This window comes from Carlito syrichta, unplaced genomic scaffold (genome assembly GCF_000164805.1).
Source record: "Carlito syrichta isolate Samal-C Ts95f unplaced genomic scaffold, Tarsius_syrichta-2.0.1 Scaffold302417, whole genome shotgun sequence".
NCBI classification, from domain to species: Eukaryota; Metazoa; Chordata; class Mammalia; order Primates; family Tarsiidae; genus Carlito; species Carlito syrichta.
The window spans coordinates 200,674-226,710 of NW_007246513.1; the positions used below are offsets into that span (position 1 = coordinate 200,674).

The 26,037-nt window shown below is 56.0% G+C and overlaps 1 protein-coding gene across 1 annotated transcript in view; it reads right to left on the bottom strand.

The window, feature by feature from the left end:
• SDK2 (sidekick cell adhesion molecule 2) overlaps positions 1 to 26,037 on the bottom strand; it is a 189,974-nt gene that overhangs the window by 72,552 nt on the left and 91,385 nt on the right. Inside the window, exons 8-15 of the mRNA XM_021711624.1 lie at positions 22,270 to 22,403; positions 13,818 to 13,929; positions 12,079 to 12,269; positions 11,877 to 11,960; positions 9,666 to 9,860; positions 8,403 to 8,519; positions 6,505 to 6,672; positions 5,489 to 5,591 (exon numbers count right to left, since the gene is read on the bottom strand). Coding sequence (XP_021567299.1) covers positions 5,489 to 5,591; positions 6,505 to 6,672; positions 8,403 to 8,519; positions 9,666 to 9,860; positions 11,877 to 11,960; positions 12,079 to 12,269; positions 13,818 to 13,929; positions 22,270 to 22,403 — 1,104 coding nt within the window. The remainder of the gene's footprint in view (positions 1 to 5,488; positions 5,592 to 6,504; positions 6,673 to 8,402; positions 8,520 to 9,665; positions 9,861 to 11,876; positions 11,961 to 12,078; positions 12,270 to 13,817; positions 13,930 to 22,269; positions 22,404 to 26,037) is intronic.

A 26,037-nucleotide genomic window follows, 5' to 3' on the forward strand; every position in this document is an offset into this window, starting at 1 on the left:
CCGCAGTCCCGACCTGCTGGGCTCCAGCGATCCTTCTGCCTCAGCCTTCCAAGTAGCTGGAACTACAGGCGTGTGCTACCATGCCCGGCTGATTTTTTTGATTTTTTGTAGAGATGAGGCCTCGCCAAGTTGACCGGGCGGGTCTCGAATCCGTGGGCTCAGGCCATCCACTCACCTCGGCCTCCCAAAGCGCGGGATGACAGGCTGAGCTACCGAGCCTGGCCTGGGTCCGTTTGTTAAACCTTGCCGTGCCTCAGTCTCCCTGCCTGTAATATGAGAATGTTAACACCACCCATCCCATGGTGTTGCTGGAAGGATTGTGTGAGCTGATATAAAATACTTAGAGTAGTGTCCAGGCCATGGGAAGTTAGCCACATTATATATTTTTAATGAGACAGTATATTTACATGAATGATATCTAGCAGTCTATTCAACCATCTTGCTTCTTAAAGCTGCTTTTCCACTCAATAAAATCCCATCACCTCTTTTTACCATGACATTTCCACACCATGATTTTTTTTATCAGATGCACAGTGGTCTGGCACAGTTCCTTTGTAATTGAACGTAAAATTGGACTTCCAGGCCAGTTCCTTGTTTTCTGATATTACAGTTAATGTTGTGATGAATATCCTTAAAGGCAAAATGCTTACATACATTCCAAATCACTTCCTCGAGGACAAATTCTTAGAATGAAACTGCTGAGTTAATTTTCAAGACTTTTAATACTATGTATGAATCTATCACAGCAAACACTTTTCTTTATTTATTTTTAGCAACCACCTTTTTATTCATCTCTTTATCTAGAAAATAATCATCCTTGCCCTTGCCAGCACTTGGGGGATGGGCAGAATTTCACTTAACAGAAAATCCAGTTGCAGGATGTAATTTCTGCGTAAGAAACCATCTATGGCCAGGAGACATTCTCTGCTCAGGCGTGGTGTTTAGGAAGCAGATATCTCAGCCTGTGAAGTATCTGTGCCCAAACAACTGGACCAAATCTAATTACAGCTACTTAAGTCTAATTAGAAATACAGAGGATAGAAGAACAAGTTAACAACACCATGAGAAAGCAGCTAGCCAAATCCAGAATGTCCATGGCATGGTGAGCAAATGATGGCCTGCTGTCTGCTTGTGTAAATAAAGTTTTATTGGAACACAGACACACCCATCTGTTCACATACTGTCTATGGCAGCTTTTGCTCTACAAACGTAGAGTTGAGTAGACATGACAAGACCACAGGGCTCTCAAAGCCTGAAATGTTGATTCTCTGGCACTGTACAGAAAATGTCTGCGGACCTCTGTCTTCTAGAACCTGGTTTCTCCAGCAAAGCAATTATATGAAAACAAAGCAAAACAAAAATAAAAAGGAATGCATCTTTCAACAAATGATTTTGGAATAGCTCGCCATCCATGTGCAAAAAAATGAATCTAGATACAGACCTTACACCCTTCACAAAAATCAATTCAAAAGGAAGCACAGACCTAAATGCAAAATGCTAAGCTATAAAACTCCTAGAGGACAACACAGGAGAAAACCTAGATGACCTTGCGTTTGGCAATGACTTTTTAGATACGACACCAAGAGTGCAATCTGCGAGAAAGAAAGAACTGATAAAATGGACTTCTTTAAAATAGATGAGGTCAAGAGAATACAAAAAGAAGCCACAGACTGCAAGACATTATTTGCAAAAGATATATCTGACAAAGCACTCTTATCCAGAATATACAAAGAACTCTTAGAACTCAACAAAAAGAAAACACACAACCTCACGAAAAAACAGGGCAGAGTCCTTGATAGAGGACTTGATAGAGGCTTCACCAAAGGAGATGTATAGACAGCAAGTAAGTACATGAACACGTGCTCCATGTCATCAGGGAAATGCCAATTAAAACAACAACCAGATATCACCACACAGCTGCTGGAATGGCCAGATCCAGAACACTGACATCACCAAATCCGGGTGAGGGGAGCTCTCACTCATGGCTGGTGGGAATGTAAAATGGTATCAACACTTGGGAAGATGGTTTGGCAATTTCTTACAAAACGAAACATACTCCTGCCATTAGATTCCATAATAAAAAAATTTAAAAAAGAAAAACAGCCTGGGTGTGGTGATTCATGCCTATAATCCCAGTGCTTTGGGAGGCCAAGGCGGGAGGACCGTTTGAGGCCAGGAGCTTGAGATCAGCCTGGGAAACATAGCCAGACCCTATCTCTACAAAAAAAAAAAAAAAAAGCCAAGTGTGGTGGCATGCACCTGTAGTCTCAGCTATTTGGGAGGCTGAGGCAGAAGGATTGCCTGAACTGTAGAAGTCGAGGCTGAGGTGAACCGTGATCATGCCTCTGCACTCCAGCCTGGGCAACAGAGAGAAACCCTGTTCTCAAAAAACAAACAAGCCAAAAAAACCCCCAAAACCCACATAACCCATGAGTCCATTCAACTTACATAGAATAGAAATTTCCAAAATAATCTCCAGTTCTACAACTGGCTATTAAACAATTTTGATGAGTGGTTTTCAGAGGTCTTCTTAGTTTTAAATGATAGTAGACAGTTCTCAGGAAATCAAAGGCATGCAAAGATATTTAATTACAAGGACATTCATAATGTTTCTTTCTTTCTTTCTTTCTTTTTTTTTTTGAGTCAGAGTCTCACTCTGTCACCCAGGCCGGAGTGCAGTGGCTCGATCACGGCTCACCATAGCCTCAACCTCCTGGGCTCAGGCAATCTTCCTGCCTCTTTAGCAGCTGGGACTATAGGTGTACACCACCACGCCCCCCAGCAGAGATAGGTCTTTGTTGCCTAGTCTGGTCTTGAACTCCTGGACTCAAGCATCCCTCCTGTCTTGGCCTCCCAAAGTGCTGGGATTACAAGCCTGGACCACCGTGTCTGACCTTGATTATTTCTTAATATTAGCACAAATTTAGAAATAATCCAAATATCCAGCAATAAGGAATAGGTAACATAAATGATGTTATACTTACACAGTGGGTCACTGAATAATCGTGTGTCTATACAAAAATATTTATGAAAGAGGGTCACAACAGGCTTTTAAGCAAAGAGCAGATTAAGAAACAGCACACTGAGTTAAGAATCGAGTTTTCAGTCCTGGTGACACGTTAGAATCACTTGGGGAGCTTTTTCAAAATGCTGAGGTCGAGGTCTCACCCCGCCCAAGACATAGCCAAGAAGACGGAGGGTAGCAGGGAAGTCCAAGGAAGACAGGCTGAGGCGGGAGACCTCTGCTGTGGGCAGAGAGTCTGCCAATTTGGGGAGGACGAGAAGATGATTCTGCTCTCTCTCCCCATCGTGAAAAGATGGTTCTAGATGGTTAATTCCCTTTACAGCAAGGATCACCCTCCAGTAAACTGGAACGGGGAAGTCCCACCTGTAGGGTCACTGAAGTCCCTAGAAAGTGGGTCTGCAGAGATGTTATAATGGATCCCTGAATCCCTGAATGCCTTTGTGCCTCTAGAATTGTCTAGAGAGTGAATAAAATGCATAAACCTTAGGCCAGGCACAGTGGCTCTTGCCTATAATCCCAGCACTTTGGGAGGCTGAGCCGGGTGGATTGCTTGAGCCCAGGAATTTGAGACCAGCCTGGGCAACATAGTGAGACTTTGTCTCTAAAAAATAAAAATAAAAAGAATGCTGGGTGCAGTGACTCATGTCTGTATCCCAGCACTTTGGGAGGCAGAGGCAAGAGGACTGCCTGAGCTCAGGGGTTGGAGACCAGCCTGGGCAATGCGGCGAGAGCTCATCTCTACAATAAATCAAAAAATTAGCCAGGCATGGTGGTGCATGCCTGTGGTTTCAGCTACTTGGAAGGCTGAGGTGGAAGAACAGCCTGAGCCCCGCAGGTTGAGGCTGCAGCGGCTGTGAGTGCTGTTGCACTCCAGCCTGGGTGACAGTGAGACTCAGACCCGAAAACAAACAAACAAACAAGCAAAAACGTAGGTGTGGTGGGATGGGCCCACAGTCCCAGCTACAGAGGAGACTGAGGGAGGATCACCTGAGCCCAGGAGGTCGAGGCTGCAGTGAGCCATGATTGCGCCACTGCCGTCTAGCCTGGGTGACAGAGTGAGATCCTGACTCAAAAAAGTGTAAGTCTTTTTCGAATATAAGTAGATGACATTTTAATAAATACATACCAACTTAAAATGTGCTGAATTAATATAGCCTTTTGCTATTATAGAGTTTTCCAATTAATGAACAATAAAAGTACAGCTACCACATGACATATGGGCCTGAGATGCAGAGTCATAAGTACTCTATGTGAGCTCTCAGGATCTTTTTACAGCTGGCATATTAATTTTTTAGAAAAATCGATCACACCCAGGAATAAGCACGTTCTGGATTATCCGCTGAGATGTTCTGACTGTGTGATCTCAAGGCTACGTCTGCATCTGTGCTAGCAACACGTGACGGCTGCCCGAAGGAGCCAGCGGCTGGCGTTTCATGAGGCGTTTCTCAGACTGGGCCGGCGATGTGTTCTCTGAGAATCCTTGCACAAGTCTGGAGAGCCCGGCGCCCGCCTGGGCTCCCGGGTCTCATTTCGTGGGGCCGCAGAGACAGTCACGTGCCCGGTGACCACCAGGTGGCGCCGCAGGACACGGTTGCCACCTGGAGCCCGGGGAGGCCATTTCTCCAAGTGGCAGGAGTGCCCGCCCCTTCCAGCCTGGGTGCCAGCGCTTCGACAGCGATATCGCTCATAAAATAGAGAAGCAACACGGAAGGAATATTTATTTGTGAGGACGCGGTTGCATTTTCCCTCTGCATCCTGGAGCTCGGGGAGGAGAATGCAGGGAGGATTTCCTCCTGGTTTTGGGAGTGGAGGGTGGGGCGGGTGCTGGCCCAGGCGCCTGGGAGGGGTCTTGGCTGCTTCGATTCAGCTTCTCCAGCGACTTCCTCAGGGGACTGAGTTCCCGGGAGGCCAAGTTCCTTGGCATGGTCCCAGTTTCCCCATGGGGGATGGGGGGTAGCTCAGAACACTTCCCCCTCGCATGCCTCTCATGGTGAGTCACCCCAGGGGTCACGTCCTGCCCCAGCCCTGGGGCTGACCCCATGCCCGCTGGCCCAGACTCCTCTGCTGTCCACTCAGTGGTTGGGGGCCCGAGACGGGGGTTGGCAGTGGGGTGGTGGGGGATGCCAGCAGTGGCAACCAAGCCTTCCACCTCTCACCAACCTGCAGGCTTCCTCCCCTAACCCCTCCCTCCTCCCATTCCTCTGTTCTTCATTTCTTCTGCATTCCTTTCTCTTTTCCTCCTTGGAGACGGGCTTAACTCAATTCAAGGTAGCTCAGTTCCCCAGGTGTTTATTTTGCGTTTTCTGCCCCTCAGCCCATGTCTGGATGTGGAAACCCCTCCTCCCCGCAAGGCTTGGCCCTGCAGGCAGCACTGACCTCCCTGGGAGTGACACCAGCCCAGCCACAAGCCTCCCTAGCGCTCCCCACACCTTGCTTGGCCTCAGGCCGCCACAGAGTGAGTACCTGACAGTCACGCGGGGGTCGTGGGTCACGCCACACACCATGGAGGCCTGGGTGCCCTTGATGACGCTCTGGTCCTGGGGAGGCCTGGTGATGCGGGTCCGGGCTGGAAGACAGCGAGACGGTGGAGTCAGAAGGGCCGGGGGCTCCAGACCCCCAGGTGTGATGCAGGCATAGGGGGAGGGATGTCTGGGGTGACTCGGGCCCCAGGGCTGACTCTGGGCAGAGGCAGACCTGGAATGGGGACAGGTTTCCCCAGGACGGTGAAAAAGAGCAGCCAGTCCCCTGCACCTTAATTCCTGAAAACCGCATTCCTGGTGGGGCTCATTTAACAGTACTTGCATGAGTCCAAGTCACAGACAATCTCAGGGCGGTAGGGCCAGGCAGGGGTGACTGTCCCGCCAAGGGAGACATCGGGTCTTCTGATTCCCAGTCCAGGGCTCCACCCGCCAGGGCCCCCGGCTCAGCCCAGGTGGGTGTGTTTAGGGTGTGGGACCCAAGGTGGAAGCAGCTGGAGACGGTCCCTTGGAGCCAGGGTCCGGTTTACATACTTCCTGGAACCTGGCCACGCCCACTGGATGGCATCTGTCTGTGGTTGCCTTCTCGGCACAACAGAAGTCAGCTGAGTTGTGGTGACAGAGACCGTCTGGCCCACAAAACCCAAAATATTTATGATCTGGCCTGTGCTACAAAAGTCTGCCAATTTCTGCCCTAAAATATCTGAAGACGGCGCTCCCATATCCTGCACGTTCTCTGACTTGGTCAAGCATGGCAGAGCCGGCCCTCACGTGGCACCACTGGCAGAGGCTTCACTGCTGCGTCCCCGGCCTCTGAATTAGTTTGTCACTGTCCCTCTGATAGGAAGGGCCTTGACCAGGACAGACACACGGTGGGAAGAAGCTGGCGGTATGAGCGAGTGCTCCACAAGTGTCCTGGGTCCTCAGCACCTGTAGGGACGTGCAAGCACACATGCACACACACGCACAGACATGTAAAATCGTCCTGCTCTGTGCACTCACCCCAAACCACCAGGTCGGCAGAGGCCTCGTCGACGCCCCGCGAGTTGGTGGCCAGGCAGGTGTAGGTGCCCGCGTCGGAGATATGCGTAGGGCTGATGAGCAGGCTACCCGACTCCAGGGGCGTGAAGCGTGGTAGTTGCACGGAGCCGCTGGCCAGGATGCGCTCCCCTAGGGGCGACACGCGTGGGCTCAGCCTGAAGTCCATGGCATGCCTGCCCTCCCCAGTGGCCCCAGGGCAGGAGAGCCCTGCTCGGTCCTGAAAATGCTAAGGGGTGGGGGGCTGGGGTGGTGGCAGCGGGGCGAGGACAGGGACGAAGCCGGAGAGCCTCCGGATGGGCGATGGCTCAAGGGCGTGTGGTCACAGGGCTGCAGCCTCAGCCCGGCACGGGTACTCTCGCGCCTGCCCGCTGCCTGTCCTTCACCCGAGGGCAGCACACTAGCTCTTGATGGCGGGAGCGGCAGCCTGGCACGGCCCTGGAGGCGGCTGGCACCTGGGCCGGGGGGGGAGGGGGACGTGGCGGCGGCTCTGACAAGGTGACCACGGCATCACGCAGCGGGATGCTTCTGGGAGTCACCTTCAAGGGAGGGAAGAGAGGATGGGAGCAGAGGGAGGTAGGGGTGGGGATAGGGGAGTCCCTGCCGACAGCTCTAGTTGGGACAGGCCTCCTTCTGCAGGGGGACAGGGGGGGCCTGGTGCCTGGCCTGGGAGGGTCCTGGGCAGAGAGAGAAAAAGGGGTAGGGATAGGGGTGAGGGGGGGAGAGAGAGACAGAGAGAAAGAGAGACAGACAGAGAATACAACAGATATGAGGGGTAGACAGAGAAAAGGAGAGAGGGATATGGGGGGGGAGAGAGAGAGAGAGAACAGAGGGGATACAGAGAAAGAGGGACACCGGGTGGGGGGAGAGAGAGAGCAAGCCTGCGCATGCAAGAATGAGCTGGAGAGGGTGGGGGTGTCATGACTCTGTCTCTTTTAAAGACCGTCCCCCTCTCTATGCAGAGGGAAGCCTGTGTGTGAGTCAGGGGTCACGTGAGCCCACGTGTACACTGTCCAGGCACCATGAGCTCGTGGTGTGCTTGTCCCCAAGTCTGGGTGCACGTCTGAGTGTGCCTGCACTATTTCCACAGACGTTTTCTGAGCACCTACTGCGTGCCACACCCTGCTCTGGGCCCTGGCAGACAGCAGCAGACGACGCCAGGACCCCGGGCATGGTGGGAAGGCAAGCAGCGAACGAGACGACCGGGATATGAGGAGGTGGGAGGTGAGGCGGGGAAGGGGTGTGGGGGGCGAGGCCACGAGTCCTGGGGAGAAGGCCCGAGTGAGCAGGGCCTGCGGGTGTGCGGGAGCGACTGTGTGTGTGTGTGTGTGGACACGCAGACAGCGATGAAAGTCAGGGTGTGGGCTCAGAGGGGGCATGGACACACGCGGGGTGGAGGGATGAGGTCCGCGGCTTGGGCTCTGCTGGCCGCGCCGCCTGGAGCCCTCCGAGCAGCCATGGGAGGAGGATGGCCTTCTACCTCATGACAATGGCCACCACCAGCACAGTACGAGTGACCAGACGCCAACATCATGGCTTCCCCACTTCCCAGGACCAATCAGGCCCCTCCCACACATGCTCCCATCTAGCCTTGACATCACCCTGCGGTCTGTGGACACTGAGGCCTAGAGTCATAACGCATCCGAGGTCACAGGTCCTGGAAGAGGCAGAGCTGGGCCTTGAGCCCGGCAAGGTGGCACTGAGTGCGTGGAGTGATGTGAAAAATGCTCCCTTGGGGGGGTGCGGTGCACGGCCTTTGCAACCGTACCCGGGGAACCCAGCCTAGCGGGCTCCAGCACCTCGTTCTGCAGACTGTCCTGGGCTGTCGCGTGCCACACCCTCTGAAGGTCCAGCCCATCTACCTTTCTGCCATGTGATAGCCGGCCGCGGTGCTCCTGAGGTCTCACACGCCAGCACCACGGACATGCCATCGATCACCGTGCTGTCCAGTGGGCCCCTGGTGATGTTGGGAGCGATGCCTGCAAACAGACACAGTGGGGCCTCTTAGCCACACGCTGGGAGAAGCCCCCCTGCCAGGGTTCTCTGAGCCCCAAAGAGCCAGGTCCTCTTCCCCCCTGCTGCAGGCTGGGGCCCTCTGCAGGGAAGGGTGCAGGTGTCCTGACGGGGTCCCAATGCTGGGAAGAAGGCGGAGGGCCCATGAGGGCTCCCCTTGGCCCCTGCCCGGTGGAAGGGCCCGGGGACACTCATCCTCCCCGCTTCGATCCTCAGGACCCCAGAACAGTGTGCATCCCCTGTGACAGGCAGATGGGACTTGCCCCCGAACTGCCCATGAAACGAGGCTCTGGCTTCTTAAAAGATCACCCACAGTCTAAGACGCCCACCCGAGCGCGCCCTTCAGCCTGGCTGCGCTGGGCTCTTCAGATGTCGGCTGGCTTCCTGGTCCTGCTCCCCCAGGGAGGCTCTCGGGGAGGGACCGGGAGCAGAGAGAAACACCGACCAAATTCACCTGCACTTGGAAGCCAGAAGCAAGACAGCAGCCCCTGGGTGTCACCTCCGGGGCACACCCAGTCCCTCTGCCCATGGCTGCTGGGTCTGGGGCCTCTGTGGGCCTGGGCGGTGAACCCTGTGGGGCCCAAGGAGCGCCCTGCACACCCTGTGTGGCTGACGTGAAGACCACCAGCACGTATCCGATGGGCATGGCCGCCGGCAGTGTTGTCTCTGGTTGCTAACAGCAGAGACTCCAAGAGCGGAAAGGGGCTTAAGGGGGCGGCCCGAGAAGGAAGTACTGGTTCTCTCCTTCGAAAACATGAGCAGGTCCTCTGGCCTGGGATGGGGTCACTTCATTCCCGCCCGGAACCCAGGGACAGGTGAAATGGCAGAGCGGGAAACTGGTTTCACACCTCCCCTGGTTCTCAAAGAGCCGAAGAACCCATCCTAGGACACCGGGGCGAGCTTCCAGGGGCCGGGGACTTCCTCCGGGGCTCAGGACTCAGGACTGCAGGAGCTGCAGGCATCATCAGCTGGCGCCCTCAGGCTGCCGTGCCAGGGACAGTCTTGGGGACCCCGCCTCCACTGAGGGGCGTGCCATTGTCCTCCTGGGCTTGGAGGAAAGCTGTGTCCTGGGCTGGACAGGCGCAGGGGTGGGACAGGGAGGCCCCACTTACTGGTGACGGCCAGATAGGTGGAGGTCTGCACCTCGCCGGCGGCGTTTCGGGCGAAGCACTGGAACATGCCGGTGTCGTCGGGCACCAGGCCGCTGATCTGCAGGCCCCCATCGCCGCGCTGCCGGAAGCGGGCCAGCTTCTCCACCCCCACCAGGGCCGCATCCTTGTACCAGGTGATGGAGGGCGGGGGCACGCCTGGGGGGACACAGAACGCATCAGCCTCCTGCTGCCTCCTTTGCAGCCTTGCCTGGGAGGGGGCTCGGAGGCAGGGGAGGGCGTCCCTGGTGTGTCTTGGACTCTAGAACCTTCTCAGAGGTGCCGCTTTGGGGGGGGAGGCAGGGATTCTCAACGTCTTTGGGATACAGTAAAGATCCTGGTGTCTGTTTAGCAAGAACCATTGCTTATCCTTTACCGCAATATTAGGCAGAACTTTTTTGTGCTGTGGGATGGTTTCCCAAGACTACTTGACCATAGTGCCCTGTGTCAAAGAGTATGCAGAGGTGCAGAGGACGCCTGATCCCTGGGAGGCACCCGGTAACCTCCACCCATACCTGGTCTGCACATGGAGGCAAATGGGGGCTCCCCTGGACCCCCAGCCTGGCATTCTGTCCTTAGACATATTCCCCAGCCCTTCCTCCTCAGTCTCTCCGGGTGTCTGCTCAAAAGTACTTTCCAGTCCCGGCAGCATAGCAAGACCCCGTTTCTACATCAAAATATGAAGGAATTACCGTGGGTTCGAGACCTGCCTGGGCAACTCGGCGAGACCTCACCTCTACAATAAATCAAAAATCAGCCGGGCGTGGTAGCGCGCACCTATAGTTCCAGCTACTTGGAAGGCTGAGGCGGAAGGATCGCCGGAGCCCAGTGGGTCAAGGCTGCGGTGGCCGGGAGCGGCCACTGCAATCTAGTCTGGGCGATGGAGTGAAACTCCAACGCCAAAAAAAAAAAGAAGGAATTCACCGTGCATGGTAGCATGCACCTGTGGTCCCAGCTTCTCAGGAGGCTGAGGTAGGAAGACTGCCTGAGCCCAGGAGTTCCAGGCTGCAGTGCTCTGTGATTGTGCCACTACACTTCAGACTGGGTGACAAAGGGAGGCCGTCTCTCTCAAAAACAGTGACTTCCCCAGATAAGTTGGCCACACTGTCACAGGGAGCACCATGGGCTCCGCCCCTGAGCCCGCCCGCCTCCCTCCCTCCCCAGCTGTCTCCCGCCCTGGCAGCCTGTGATGCTGTATCTCATCCCCACTGCGACATCTCTGAGATCGGGATGTGTCTTATAATCGACAGCATGTCATAATTTAATTGGCAGCCTTTTTTCTTTCTTAGTGGTACATAAAATAATGACGCGTCTTACAACCCGTGGCGTTTCAGATGAGAAGAAATACGGTCCCTTTATTTGTTTATTGGCAGGCCCCTCTCCCTGCCGAGGATGCAAGTTCTGCACTAGCAGGGATTTGGCTATCGGGTTTCTTCTGTGCCCACCCACCCCTGGGGATAGTATCGGCACATAGGAAGCCAACAAAAAATATCTGTGGCCGGTTTGGACAGATCGCCGTGTTTCCCATGTGAGACTGGGGGGGAGGGGTGTCCTTACTCACGCCCCTCTGCCAAACCTCTCTCCTGAGAGCTACGTTTTGCCCTCTGCCCAAGGACCCCAGGGTGCTGATTCTTCCTTCTCTGTCATCGGGATTTCACCCTGACTGCAGCTGGCTGCTGGCTCAGCCTAAGCCAGGGGAGGGAAGGTGGGGACGGGAGAAGCAGAAATCCCTCCCTCTGGGGTTCTGACAAGGGGGGTTAAGGAGGAAGAGGGGACGGAGGAGATGGGGCAAAATGGCCCAGAAAACAGGACGAGCTTGTGAGACGCATCTCAGGCGAGACATGCCCAAGGCGCGCCGCTACTGACATTACGGTAATTCGGCATTGTCTGCAACTCTCAAATTATGGGCAATTTGGATCTGTCACCTGTCCTGAAATTACGGTAATTTGGGCTCATTTGTAACCCCCGAGTTATGGTCCCGTCAGGGGTTGATTTCCAGCCCGAGATGACGGCAATTTGGCCTGTTGGTCTCCTGGGGTGCCAGCGCACAGCCGGCCAGACTCTACTCAGCGATGTGCCCTTGAGAGAGGCGGGGCCTAGGAATATCTGGGCCGGAGGCCTCTCCCGCGGGCCTGGGGTCCTGGTCCCACTCCGTGCACGCAGCCGCCGTGTTACCTTTGGCCCGACAGGGGATGTCCACCACTTTCTCCATCTCTGCTGTGATGTGTCTCTCTGGCTCCTTGACGAACTGAGGCGGCTCTGAAGAGGGAATCAGAGCCGTCAGAGTCACGCTCCTGCGGATCCAGCCCCGGTCGGGGCCGGGGCCGGGGGGCTCAAGTGGGTTCCTCAGGGGAGCCCCAGGGGTCCGCCCCCTCACCCAGCACGGAGAGGTAGGCGCCCCGGACCACGGCAGGGACGCTGCTGCTGCGCAGAACGGCCTCGCACTCGTAGTAGCCGGCATCGCCCGCCATGGGGTTGGGGATGGTGAGCCGGCGGTTGTGGTCGCTGACGCCGCCTGACAGCACCACGCCGTCCTTCTTCCAGATGATGTGCAGCTTGATCAAGGGCCTGGGGCGGGGGGCAAAACCTTGTTCAGCCACAAGGGCTTCTGGAGGCAGGGAGGGGGTGGTGAGGAGGGTGGGCTTGGGCGGCCGGGCTGCCTGGGCCTGCCTGGGCCTGCCCACCCCCTGCCACTTTCTGGACGTGAGATCTCAGGCAGGTCCCTTCTTTGCTCTGGGCCTGGGTTTTCTCATCTGTAAAACAGGAACAACTAGTGCAAGCAATGCGCTTGGCCCGAGGCCCGGAGACGGGGTGATAGCTCAGGGTGCAGCAGCTCTAGGGAAGCAGAGAGCAGCCTGGCCTCACATTGCTCTCTTCCGATGCACCCGAGTGCTGTCTCCAACCAACCACCGACCAGTGACCCTGGGGGAGTCGAGGGTGAGGGGAAGCCACCAGGAGAAATGTGACGTACCCAAGGTTTGGAAAGGGGACACAGGCAGACAGACAACCCCCCAACTGCAAGAAACCAGGCCCCTTCTCCACCATCACTGATTCCTGCACTCCCAGACCCCGAGGCTTAGCAGGCCTGGGTCGTGCCCGGATGTCCCTGAGGACAGCGCTTTCCCGGGGGGATCCATACTGTCTCCACGGGGCCCTCGGGGGGGGGTCCCACAGAAAAGGAGCTCTTGATCGCATATATTGGGGGCACCCTGGCTTGAATGAAGGAGGGCATGTTCCCCACCGCGGGCCTCCTCAGGGCCTCCAGAGTGTCCAGTGACTCCGTGGGGGCCTTTCCCACACTTTGGAGAAACGTGGGATCTGAGGAGCATGCTTTTAGAAACGCTGTCCCAGGGACGTGCTCTCCAGGGATCTTCAACTCAGGGGGCCCTCGGGGTCACGGTCGAACTCCCCGCCCAGCACATCGGCTTAACTTGGTGGAGCACTTGCGGGGTGTCAGGGCAGGCGGTGCCCAGACCATTCCCAATGTATGCATGAGGAGCCTGAGGCCCAGAGCGTGGCAGTGAGCACAGGCCTCTGGGGTGGCCAGTTGCATTTGAATTCTATCCGCCAGCCGGATGATGTCAGGCAGGTTGCTTGCCCTCTGTGGGCTTGGGGTGGTGACACCCGTGCCACGGGGTGGCCGTGGGGTCGTATGGGAAGGCACTTAGCACAGTGTCCACATATAATGAGACTCAGGGCTTCTGCCACTGTTCCCCATGAGGGAGAAGTGAGGGCCGCACACGTCCAGGAAGGGGCCCCAGTGCCCTCTGCAGAGCCCACACCCTCAGCCACCATCGGAGTGGTCCCTGCACTGTGGCCCTCCTGCACGTCCTGCAAGTCAGTGGCTCTGCCTCAGAGGCACCCTGCTCCCCTCTGGGCTGCTCCATGTTTTGGAGGCCCCCTGGGGTCCTGGACGTCCCTGGCTGACCTCCCCATCCAGGGAATCATCCAGCATATGCTCTTCTTGAGCTGCAGAGAAAGAGCTGGCCCTGCCCGTGCATGGAAACCCTCCAACGGCAGCTGGCGAGTCCCCGGCCCCCTCCTCGGGAACCCTCGCATGACACAGCTCCAGTCACTCTCCTCGGAGCAGGAGAGATACGGAGAGGTGCCACCCACCTGGCGTTGGCCACACACTCCATGGTCACCTCTGAGGTCCCGGCCACCACACTGGTGTTCTTGGGAGGGATGATGATGGTGGGTGCGATGGGGTCTGCGGGCCCCCCTACATCTGGGGAGAGGTCAGAAGTTAGCTGGAGGCAGAGGCTGGAAATCCCATCCCTGTCTGGGCCGTGGGTGATGCCATGATAGACTTCTGTCCTCATGCAGTGGAGCAGGTGGTCACGGGGGCAGCCCCGGGGCTGACCCCAAGACTATCTGATTCCTCCTCTTCCTCTGCTGATGCGTCACCACACTGGTGTCCAGGAAAAGCCCACTGGAGACTTTCTTTTTTTTTGAGTCGGGGTCTCACTCTGTCACCCAGGCTGGAGAGCAGTGGCAGGATCACGGCTCATGGCAGCCTCGACCTGGGCTCAGGCGATCCTTCTGCCTCAGTCTCCTGAGTAGCTGGGACTACAGGTGTGCACCACCATGCTCTGCTACCTTTTTTTTTTTTTGGTACAGATTCACTATGTTGCCCAGGCTGGCCTCGAACCCCTGGCCTCAAGCAATCTGCCTGTCTTGGTCTCCCAGAGTGCTGGGATTACAAGTGTGAGCCACCGCGCCTGACCACCCACCTGAGACTGACGGCTTTCCTCACTCCTATAATGCCACCACGCCCTCCCTCCCTGTTCCATTCCCTTTGAAATCCTTCCCTCTGCCTGGGTTGACCTGGTCCCCCGTCCGCGTCCTCCACCAGAACTCTCTGTACTGGGTGGAATAATACTCCTCCAAATTCATGCCCACCCAGCAGCTGCAAACGTAAGCTTATTTGAAAATAAGGTCAATAAGGGGGGAGGTGGGAAGGAGGGACTCAGCTTCAGAAATTACCTATTTGGTACAGTGTCCACTATTGGGGAACGGGCCACCGGAGACCCAATCCCCACCACTACATGGCATGTCAGTGTGATGAGCTGCAATGTGTATTCCCTGAATCTAAAATAAAAATGGGGAAAAAACCCAAAAGAAAATAAGGATGTTGCAGATGTGATGAGTTAAGGTGAAGCCATGCTGAGGAGGTGGATTCTAGGTCCAGTACAACTGGGGTCCTTCTACGGAGAGGGACACTGAGACACAGAGGCAGGAAGGCCTTGTGAAGACAGAGGCCAAGAGTGGAATGAAACCAAGAAGCCAGCTGGGAGGCTGGGAGTGGCAGGAAGATCCTCCCCTAGAGGTTCCCTGGCCTTCAGACCTCTGGCCTCCAGAGCTGGGCTTACTGAGCAGCCCAGTTGGTGGTGGCCGCGGGAGCCTGATACAGCCCTGGAGGCAGGAGCCTCGTGGGTCTTTGCTGTGGACTGAACCGTGTGCCTCACCAATTCGTATGGTGAAGTCCTGACATCCAGTGAGACGGTGTTTGGAGGCCTGGCATTGGGGAAGTCAATGGAATGAGATGAGGCCACGCGAGTGGGTCCCTGTGATGGAGTTAGTGTCCTCACAAGAACCCAGAACGCCCAGCCTCTCTGCCACAGGAGAATACTGTGAGCAGGCAAGCCAGGAAGACAGCCCGGCCATGCTGGCGCCTGACTTTGGCCTTCCAGAGCTGTGAGGACACCAGTGTCTGCGGCTGAAGCCCCAGCCTGTGGTGCTTAGCTAGGCAGCCTGAGCTGATCCACAGTCTTGCTGACCACACCAAGACCGATGCCCGGCACACACAGAGCCTCGAACACATGTATGAAGTGAATGAATGAATGGAGCTGCTGCTCTCATCATGCAGCTCCCAGGGTCCCTGAGTGAAATCAACAAGCACTTCCCTCCAGTGGGTTTGTCCTTTGAGTTGGAGTCTGACTCTGTTGCCCGGGCTGGAGTGCAAGGCTGGCCAACAGAGTAGGACTCACTGTGGCCTCCACCTCTTGGGTTCAAGTGTTCCTCTTGTCTCAACCACCCAAAGTGCTGGGCTGCTGGGATTATAGGCATGAGCAACCACACCCGGCCCCACAAGTGGGTTTTATTGGGAAAAAAAAAGAAACACCTGAAACTCTTCTAATAGAGATGGTAGCATCTCTCTCTCTCTCTCTCTCTCTCTCTCTCTCTCTGTGTGTGTGTGTGTGTGTGTGTGTGTGTGCTGGGACCTCACTCTGTTGCCCAGGCTTGAGTGCAGTGGGACGATCACAGCTCATTGCAGCCTCTATCTACCTCCTGGGCTCAGATGATCCTTCTACCTCAGTCTCCCGAGTAGCTAGGACGATACAATGCCTGGCTATTTTTTTTTTTTTTTTGTAGAGATGAGGTCTGGCTATGTTGCCAGGCTGGTCTTGAACTCCTGGGCTCAAGCAATCCTCCCGCCTCAGCCTCCAAAGTGCTGGGATTGCAGATGTGAGCCACCGCATCCAGTTGGCATTTCCTCTTTTATTTTTTTGAATTCTTTAAGAAGTGGCCAGGTTTTTATCTCAGCGGGTCAGGGTAGGTCCAATATTGGCAGAGACTCCAGTATTCTCTGTACACCTGCTCCACAGCTTCTGAAAATACAGCCTCCGAGGATTTTTTTCTCTCCTGACAAATCTATCCAGTTGGCGCCTTTCCAGAGTGTTCTGGAGGTAGCAGGCCACGATGCCATGCAGGGCCCTGGGGTGACAGGGACAGGACATTCTTTATGGAGCCGGGGGAGGGCGCACGGTGGCCCCACTGCCCCTCTGGGCCACCCTGGTCAGCCTCGGGCAGGTTTCCCTACCTTGGCTCCAGACCTTGCTAGAAAAGGCCTGGGAAGAATGGAAATAAAATGTAAAAAATAAAGCAAAATGAAGGGGGAAAGAAAGGCAGCGTATAAAGCAAAATAATTGCAACAATATAAAAACCTCGTGTAGGTGCCATAAAGAGCGATCGGATTGAAAGCTGCTGATATGACTGAATCCATAAAAGTGTGCTCTAAGTTGTTTATTACATGCGGGGGCGCACAGGTATCATGGCCCAGATTAATGGGGCACAAGAAGCAGACAGACCGTTGGAGCCCGAGTCAGGGCACTGCGTGGCGCAGCCGGATAAAGGGAGGAGCCCCTGGGAAGGCGAGCGCCTGGTATGGGAACGCGAGGCCAGTGCGAGGGCTCAGGCTGCCCCTGGAGGGACACGGTGTGCACGCCCCAGCCTCGGCGGTGGCCTACAGATCCCGAGGGGGCCCGCCGAGGCCCGGTGGCGGGTGCGGGGGGCTAGGAAGGCCTGAGTTCAGGCATCCTCGTTACTTCCTTCCGTCTTCTCAGTGGCAAAATGGGTGTAAGAATTGTGACCTCTTAGGGTTATGTGAATTCAGCCCCCAGGTGGACACATCTTTCCTGGGTGATGCTTGGTACATGCCAGACTGTGCACCGGGCACAGAGATTCCCCACTGAGCAAGATGATCAGGTCTGCCCTCAGGGAGGGTGTGGTCTGGGAGGAAGTCAGATCAGTGACGGTGTGGACTGGGAGGGTGTGGACTGGGAGGGTGTGGGCGGTGTGGACTGGGAGGGTGTGGACTGGGAGGAAGTCAGATCAGTGACCAGTTTGGTAGCCCCCACCTGGTCTGGGGTGTGCCTGGCACCCAGTAGGCGCACAATAAATGAGTCTCCCCTCCTGTGATTGTCTGCCTATGCCCCACCCCCAGACCAACGGATGGACCCAGGGGTTGCTGGGAGGTGAGAGTCACAGACCTTGTGGGCAGGACGGAGGGAGAGAGCACGTATGTGGAGCCCTGCAGGACACCAGGCACAGCTTCAAGCACTTCTTGGGGCTGGGGTGGTGGGTGGCTTCACGGGAGATGGAGAAACTTGAAGGGGACTCAGAGAAGGGAGAGGAGGAAGGACATTTTGGAATGAGAGCACTGTGTGAACGGGGGTGTGAATGCAATGCCAGCTGGCCCTCATAGCACTAGGATAGGGGAGTGTATCCACAGAGCAGAGGTGACAGTCCTGGACATGCTGTCCCTTTCCCGGTCACTCCCCTTTGCCTTCCAGAGAAAGTGCTGCTTAGTTAACGGCACTTTTTCTGGCTGAGCCCAGATGTGTCCTCAGAATCTTTCCTAACACAGTGCAACCAATACACCAGAGTTGGCATGGGAGACGAAACCCACTTTCCACTGGGAGTGGTTAGATCAAGGCCAGATCCCTGAGAATTTTGAGCCTGCCACTGGGCTGGAAGTTGGCCCTGGGTGGGTGCAGTGGACAAGGAGGGGATCAGACGGGCAGACGAGATCAAGAGGGTGAGGAACCATCTCAGATAGAGGAAGACACAGGGTGGTGGCCGTTTGGAGACCGAATGCCTACAGATGGGGTCTCCTTTGGGGGAAAGGGGAGTCCGGGGGAACTGGCTTTCCAAAAGGGAGGCAAATTTTGATTTTGTCATGCCGTTTGAGACAGTGGTGGGATGTCCGAATGGAGATGTCCAGAGACGTGAGGCAGGGGCCCCATCGGGGACGGGGACCCACGGCTGTTTGTGGGGTCGCGCTAGGTGGAAGCAGAAGACTGGCGAGATCAGGGGAGCCAGGGGTTGAGAATTAGAAGGGGCCTGTTTACTTTGGTGGGGAGAAAGGAGTGGTGATGGCAGAGAGGACCTGGGGTGCAGGGATAAGTGGATGGCTCTGAAGTTGGAGGGGGGGGCGCCGGAGGCGGCGCCCGTGGCTCGTGGAAGCCCTGGGCATCGGGACTGGGGTGGTGAGGGGGAGGAGCTGACCAGGTTGGGAGAGGAGGTGCAACGAGATCGGCCGTCCTCCTGGTGTGGACGAGGGCTTAGCCCTACTCGGACCGAGCCCCAAGACGCCACGGGCAGGGGCTTTCGGGGCAGCCCTGCAGCCTGGGAAGCCTGGGACCCTTCCTGGCTTCACCAGTTCCTGGCGAGCCCCACTGAGTGGACAGGGCCCTCTCTGGGGCCCTGTCTCCTCAGCTTTCTTCCTGTGAGCGGTGGAGGGTGCTATCCTGACCACCTGCTGATGACGGCTGTGTAGCTGAGCTGGGTGAGCTCAGCGCAAGCCCAGACAGTGCCCAGCACGCAGGAGCTACTGGCGTGACGTGGAGGCAGGTGGGACAGTTGGGGTGGGAGGAGGATGTCAGAGACAGGCAGCAGGGACTCACCCTCAGCAGGACAGGCCCTGGGGACAGTACTCTGCTGGGAAGTGTTGTGCTATGTCGTCTCTTGCCCTCTCCGAGACTCCCCGGTGACCAGCCACGGTCAGGGCACAGCCTGACCAGGCTCAGGCACCAAACGCAAGGACATGTGTCTCCGGACAGAGGCTTAAGCAGGGACAGCCCTCTAAGCTGGAAGGGACGGCAGGTCCAGAAGACACAGTCTTCAGCCTGGGGAACGCTTCTCAATACCTAGCTCATGCCTGTAGGGGTCTCCAAGGACTCGCAGTCCCCACCAGCGCCTGCTGTGAGCGGGGACGGAGACCCGGGGCCTGGGAGAGGGTCACGCAGCCTGGAGTGGCTCAGCCGCTCCCTGCTATGGCTGGTCCTGGAGCAGATTTACCGAAGGTAAAGATCGCTCCAGTCCGAGTGGGATATTGGGGTGAGTGGGACCCCAAAGCTCAAGCTGTGAAAAGCCCAGGTGAGTCCAAGAAAGAGGATGGCGTCTTCCACGTGAGCTCCTGCCACGGGGGGCCTAGGGAGGGACGCTTTGCGTAACATCCACGACAAGGGACATCTCCCATGATCCATTCTCTGGAATCATCTCATTTAATCCTCAACTTTGCCAAAGGCATCGCTTTAACAGAAGGGGAAACTGAGGTTCAGGGCCCACGTGACTCCCCTGGGCCACAGGTCCCCTCTCCCGGGCAGGCTGCCAGGACGCTTCTTCAGCTCCCAGGAGCTGAGCCACCTAGGCTGTGACCCGAGCCACCCAACACAGGGCCGCTAGCCACATGTGCCTGTGTGAGCTCGTGAAATGTGGTGGGGACCCTTTGATTTAGTGTGATTTAATTTGAGCTAATTTACATTTAATTAAGAACGGATTCCCCAATTCAGTTATTAGAACACTTTTAAGTATGTGCGGAACAACTTGCGCGGACAACGCCACCCTTTCAGTTATAAATTTGATGAGATCTGAACACAGATCACGTATTTCGGATGAAAATTTAACATCCGGATTGAGGTCTCTTGTTAAGCTTAAGGATTTCAGAGACTCAGTCTGCAAACACACACACACACACACACACACACACACACACACACACACACACACAATGTAAGATATCCCGGGAATATTTTTTACATTGATTGTATGTTGACTGTATGGTTACGTTGGGTGAGAGAAAAATACATGAATAAAATTAAGGTCAACTGTTACTTTCAACTTCGTAAAAAATCGGGCTGGCGGAAAAATGTAAGTCCCTTATGAGGCCCACATTCGATTTCTACGGGACAGTGCAGCACTGATCCCAGGTGGGGTCACCACCGGTATGGCGTTTCCAGGAGCTGGGATAGTCAGGGTGACGTCACCAGGGCTACCCCAAGCTGCGGGCAACTCCCGGGCTCACCGAGCTCGCGCTCTGCTTCTCCACTTCTGAAGAGCACGGACTCCCATATAGAATCCCAGGAGGCCAGGGGCTCCCGGGGCTCAGGGGGAATGAAGGAAGAGGTGCTGGGGGCGGGGTGAGGCTCAGTGGGGGACTGAGGGGAGCTGGCACTAGTGGTGGGCAAAGCGGCAGTCGCTCCCCACAAATTGGCCGGCAGGCAGGCTGGGGATTTGTGTCAGGAAGAGGAGCAGGGTTTTGAAGTGCAGTCACTCGTGGGAAGAGAAATTAGCAAAAAATCAGCAGAATCTGCTCTCAATTCAGTACAAATCATCGCATGACAGCAGGAGCCAAGGGGCGATGGGGTGGGAGAAGCAGACAAGGGGGTGAGGGGGTGAGGACTGGGTGAACAGAGGGACCAGGGAGGCCCTGCCGGAGGGTGGAGGTGGTTTGAGATGGAGCAGAGAGAGAACAACGCCAGTCAGCCAGGAGCGCGGACCTGGATGCCGGAAGAGCCAAGAGGAAGGCCCCGACGTTGGGCCTCAGGGTAAACTGAGTCACCGAGGAAGATGTCTGCCTTTGACTAGAGCTATGATCGCCTCCCACATCTTCGACATTGCTTCTTACCAAATACTGGATTCCATGAGACCCCAGGAAATCTGATTACTGGAAAATATTTGAGGAAACACACCTCCCTCTGATGATTAAATTCTTTTTTCCTATAGAAACTGCAGCCCCAGGTCACGGCTGGGCCCGGCTGCTGGGACTTGACTGAGACCCGGGCCCAGGTCAATGGCAGCAGTTACACCCACCACCCTGACGGAATGAAACTCTTTCATTGAAAATAAAAATTTCAGTGAAACTCTTTCACCCTCCAGAATGAAACTCTCCTCCTTGCGTCCAGATTTCCTTCTAGGTGGACTGAAGCCTGGGTGGGAAAGGGATCCCTGGGATAATGAGAAGGGTCTGCTGGGGTGTGAAATCCCCAGGCATGTTCTGGCGCTCCTGGGCACCGACAGACAGAGGCCTGGAACAGAGGCAGGGGCAGGAAGCCTCAGGCTGGCGCGCACCCTCATCTGCTGACTGGTGGGTGTGTACCAGCGTGGCCATAGATGATAAATGAGACTTTCTTTGGAAGCAGGAGTTGTGCAGATGTGGAGGGATGTGAACATCTGTCTCCCTCTGCTCGTGCGGCAGCTCAGCTGCTGTGGGAAGCTCTGGTCTTGCCCCGTGTACCCTGGGATTCCCAGCCTTGGCCGCCTCCCGGGCCACCCGACCCCTCTTCTCTGAGCTGGGAAGGAGCATGACGGGAGGTGGCAGGGAGGACAACCCAGCATCTCATCCCTGCCAGGAAACCTGGCTTCAGTCTTGGTTGGACAAACGCTCCTTTGCCAAAGCACCCTTTTAAGGGAAGAGTCACTCTCTGAGGTGCATCTCACTGTGCAGTGACTTCTGGGGAGAGTTCGGCCTCTCTCTCCCAGGAGTTGGGGATGTCTGAGTAGGGGGAGATGGACCCTCGCAGGTGGGATCCTGGGCAGAAGGCCTGTGCTCTCATCAGTGGGGACCGCCTGGCTCCAAGGAGAGACAGTGCTTTGAACGTGCCAGCTGAGGAGAAGCAGTTAGTATGTTTCTTTAAAAACAAGCTTCCAGTCTCCCCATCACCCTGCGTGCTTTCTGGGCCTGACTCCCGAGAGGGTTGCAATCCATGCACTTTCTCGCTCTGCCCACCCCTTCCCTGGGCCCCCAGCGGCCCTGCATACAGTCGTGCTAAGCGTCCCCTCTCCCGACGCAGGACCTCAGATGTGTCGTGGGAACGGGGGTCCAGCCCTCAGCTCACCCTTGTCTGCCAGCATGCCCACCCAGCTGAGCCACCTCCTCTCTGCCATCCCTCGGCCTCCCGCCCCCTCCCCGGCCACTCCATCTTCCCAGTGACCCCCTGGAGCACCATTCCCAAGATTTAATGACCAGCTCCCCCGTCGGGCACAGGCCTTACTGCTCACTTACTCTCCACGGCGAGAGTGATGGGCTGGCTGGTCTTGTTATCCCCGTTCTTGTCATTAACAGCCTGCACGTAGTAGCGGCCCGCGTCAGGAGCCACCGTTGACAGGATGACAAGGGTGTTCTCCAGCGTGATGGCTCTGTGAAGAGGAGATGGATTCCTCTGACAGGGGCCCGAGGGGCTCTGAGCCCCTGGGGAGCAGGAGTGGGGACCGAGGCGGGCGGCCCGACGGTGCCTCCGGGTCCTCATCCTCCTGGAGCCCTTCCCACCCATCTGCCCGGCCACTTACTGCCCACACCCTGCCACGTTCAGTTAGCAGAGAATCCCAACACGGTGCTGGTGCTGTCAACCAGACCCAAGGATTGCACAGGAAGCTATCCCGCCCCCCACCCCCAGGCTAGGCAAGGGGCCTTCCATGCCCCCCTGGGAATTCTGGCTGTGTGTGGTTATCTCTGCTTCATGAGCGTCCAGACACGGAAGAAATGTTCACAGGACGAATGAGTGAATGACGATGAATGAGTGAATGGTCATGAGTTTAGAAGTGAGAAGGGGCACTCCGGAACGGGTGGCTTTGCCCTGCTCCTACATTTGTTTAGATGGATTTGAAGGCCACGGGCCTCCTGTAACAGACTTTTGGGGTCCTGTCTCCCCGCACTCCCCTCTCTGTGGATCTGTGTCCACCTCCCTGAAGCTCATCACCCGGCTAGGCTGGGTCAGAGGGGCACGGAGGCGGTGCCCCTGCCCTCTCCCCAGGGGCCCTGTCACACAGTCCCTCGGCTGGCCCGGCACCAGCAGGGAAAAAGGGCCTGTCCAAGTGGGAAGCTGGGAGCCCCATGGAAACGTGGGTGCCACGGAGCCAGGAGCACCGCCCACATGGCTCTGCCGGTCCCCTCCCTCCTCCCATTCTCCCGATGACAAACAAAACCATTAGTTTGTCAAGTCTATCTCCGGGTTTTAATGTGATGTGCCCGAGACAGCTGTTAAACATCCTTAATGTTAGTTTAACAAGGACAAATCCAGTTGAATTCTTTTCAAAATTTCCCATTAGGTGAATGTTGCAGAGTTTTAAACAGGCTCTCAAATAAACATCCTGCTAATGCCTCTCGGCCAGCTCTCCCAGGCTGGCTGTGCTGGGTTCTTCCCCCTCTCTTTCCTACTTTTGGGGCGTCACATGCTGAGATCCACACCATCCGTGTGGCTCTGGGGAGCAGGAAGGCAAGTCCTTGCCCCAGCTCCTGGGTGCCCTAATGATAAGCCCAATTTTTCTTCTGGAGTGATCTTTGAACCTACAGCTAACAAGGTGATAGGAGGTGAGCCAGAGTCAGGCTCAAATATATATATATATTTACATATATATGCACACACACACACACACATTTGAGTCAAGGTCTCACTCTGTCACCTAGGCTGAGTGCAGTAGCACAATCATGGTGAACCTTAGACTTGACTTCCTGCGCTCAGGTAATCCTCTTGCTTCAGCCTCCTGAGTAGCTGGAATTACAAGTACATGACCCCACACCCAGCTATTTTTTTTAAATTTTAATTTTCTTGTAGAGATAAGGTCTTGCTATGTTGCCCAGGTTGGTCCTGCACTCCTGGGCTCAAGCCATCCTCCCACCTTGGCCTCCCAAAGTGCTGCAATTATAGGCATGAAGGCTGGCTGCAGGACTGAGGAACCTTCTGGACAGCCACACCCTAGACCACGCAGGCCAGCTCTCCAGCCCTACCACTGTCATGGCTCCCATGGGAACAGAGTCGCCGAAGCCTCTGGAGGCCCTGGACGGGCCTGGCCCATCTTCCAGTTCACTGGCTTGTCCTGGGACCCTTTTGGCCTCTAGAAGGTCCCACCTCCAGTGTCTCCTCTCCTTGACTAGAAAGGCTCCTCCCCCATCCCCCATTCTCTTCTTGACCATGACTGAGCCTTCTAAGTCAGTGGTTCCCAACCAGGGGTGACTTTGACAATGTCTGGACAATCTTTGGTTGCCCCGCTGTGGAGGTGTTACTGGAAACCAGTGGAAGGGGCCGAGGATGCTGGTGAGAAAGTGTCCCCCAGGGGACAGGAGGCCCCACAGGGAAGAATGGTCAGCCCGAGAGCACCATGGATGAGACAGCTCGTCCCAGGTCGGGTGGCATGTCAAGCTGGCAGGAATGGTCTGTTGCCCACCCCAGTTTCAGGCTCTTCTTCTATGAAGACCACACTGCTGGGAAACCAGGGGTGCACATCTCAGCTCCACTCGATGCCGATGGGGCAGGGAGGCTGAGCTAGTGGGAGGTGGTGGAAGGATGTGTCTGCGCCTGCATCTCAGCTTGGACCTGAAGAATTTCCTGCAGGTACTCACGTCCCCTCTCACCTTGTCTCCGTTGGAGCAGGGCAGCTTGGAAGGCCTGTGTGGCTGGTGGCAGAGCTCCTGTCTGCCGGGCCCTGAGTGACCTTGTGGAGGAGGAAGGGCTTTAGCCCCCTTCTACGGTGTGAAGTCCCTGAGATTTGAGGACCTCTCTGCCGTGGCAGCCAGCATGGGCTTAACTAGCAGCTGGAGGGAAGCAACCTGGACTGGACACCAGAGGACCTGGGCTCGCATTCCAAACATGGCTTGAGACAGGAGGCAGAGAGGCCTCCAGAGACCCCCAGCCCAGCTCACAACCCTGCGAACGATGACTGCCTCCCCCCACAAGACAGAGAGTCATGGAAGGCGCTGGGCCTCACTTCCCAAGCTGTTCCTGGCACCCAGGAGGGCCTCCAGATTGCTGTGCCCCGATGCATGCCACACAGAAAGACGCTGGAGAAGCACTCCTGGGGCATGGAGAGCAAAGTTCGACTCGCAGCCACGTCCCCTGGTTTCCATTTCCTAGGCCGTGGCTGCTGTTCTGATGGGCCCGGGCCTGTCCCCTTCATTCGCTCACCGCTCCCAAGAAGCCTGCCCCTCCGACCTGGCTCCGTGGAGGCCCTCTTGATAATTTTATTGTGAATAAACTAAATCATCCTAGAAGGCGTCTAGGGCCCCCAGCAGGCCAGTCTATGAGGAATCTTGTCTCCTTTTCAACAGCGAGCACCAGGGTGCAGGTGAGTTGTTGCTGATCCCTGCTCTGGCCCGGAGTGGGACTGGCCCTCTGCAGACAGCGGCTTCTTCTCACCCTGCACACCCTCTGGGGACGGTACTCATCAGATACGGTCTCTGACACGCAGACACCAGGGAATTTGCTTCCAGAAACCTTTTCATGCGGTCATGAATATGCATCCACGGTAATTGTCAGGATAAAACCACTACAGTGGTAGGAGTGTTTATGGTGGGCAGGGAGTGGAGCTGTATGTGACCAGGAAGGGTGTGCACACGTGTGTTGGCCAGGGGTGTTCTGTCCTGGTGCGGGAGGGTGTTGGGAATGAAAAGAGGGTGAGGACAGAGGATGAGAATGAGAAAAGCGGTGGAAAGGTGTCAGCAAAGGGATGGTAGGAGCAGCAGCAATTTGGTAGATTCGTGCCAAGATGCCCCCTCCTGCAGCCATGGCAGACATTGCTAATGGATCACTGATGTTCATTCCCACGAGTCCGAATGAGGCCTCATAATCTTTCTCGACTCAGTGTTCCAGGCAGCCACGGCCAACTGACTGGCTTGCAATAGGGACTGTGAGATAATAAACTCAGAAAAGGAATGGGGATGGGACTGGACTCATCCACCTGTCCCAGCACCTGAGAGGTAGTGCATTCTCCATCTACAGCCTAACTTCCACACCTGTGTTCAGGGTGAACCATTCTCTGCTGTTTTGTTTGTTTGTTT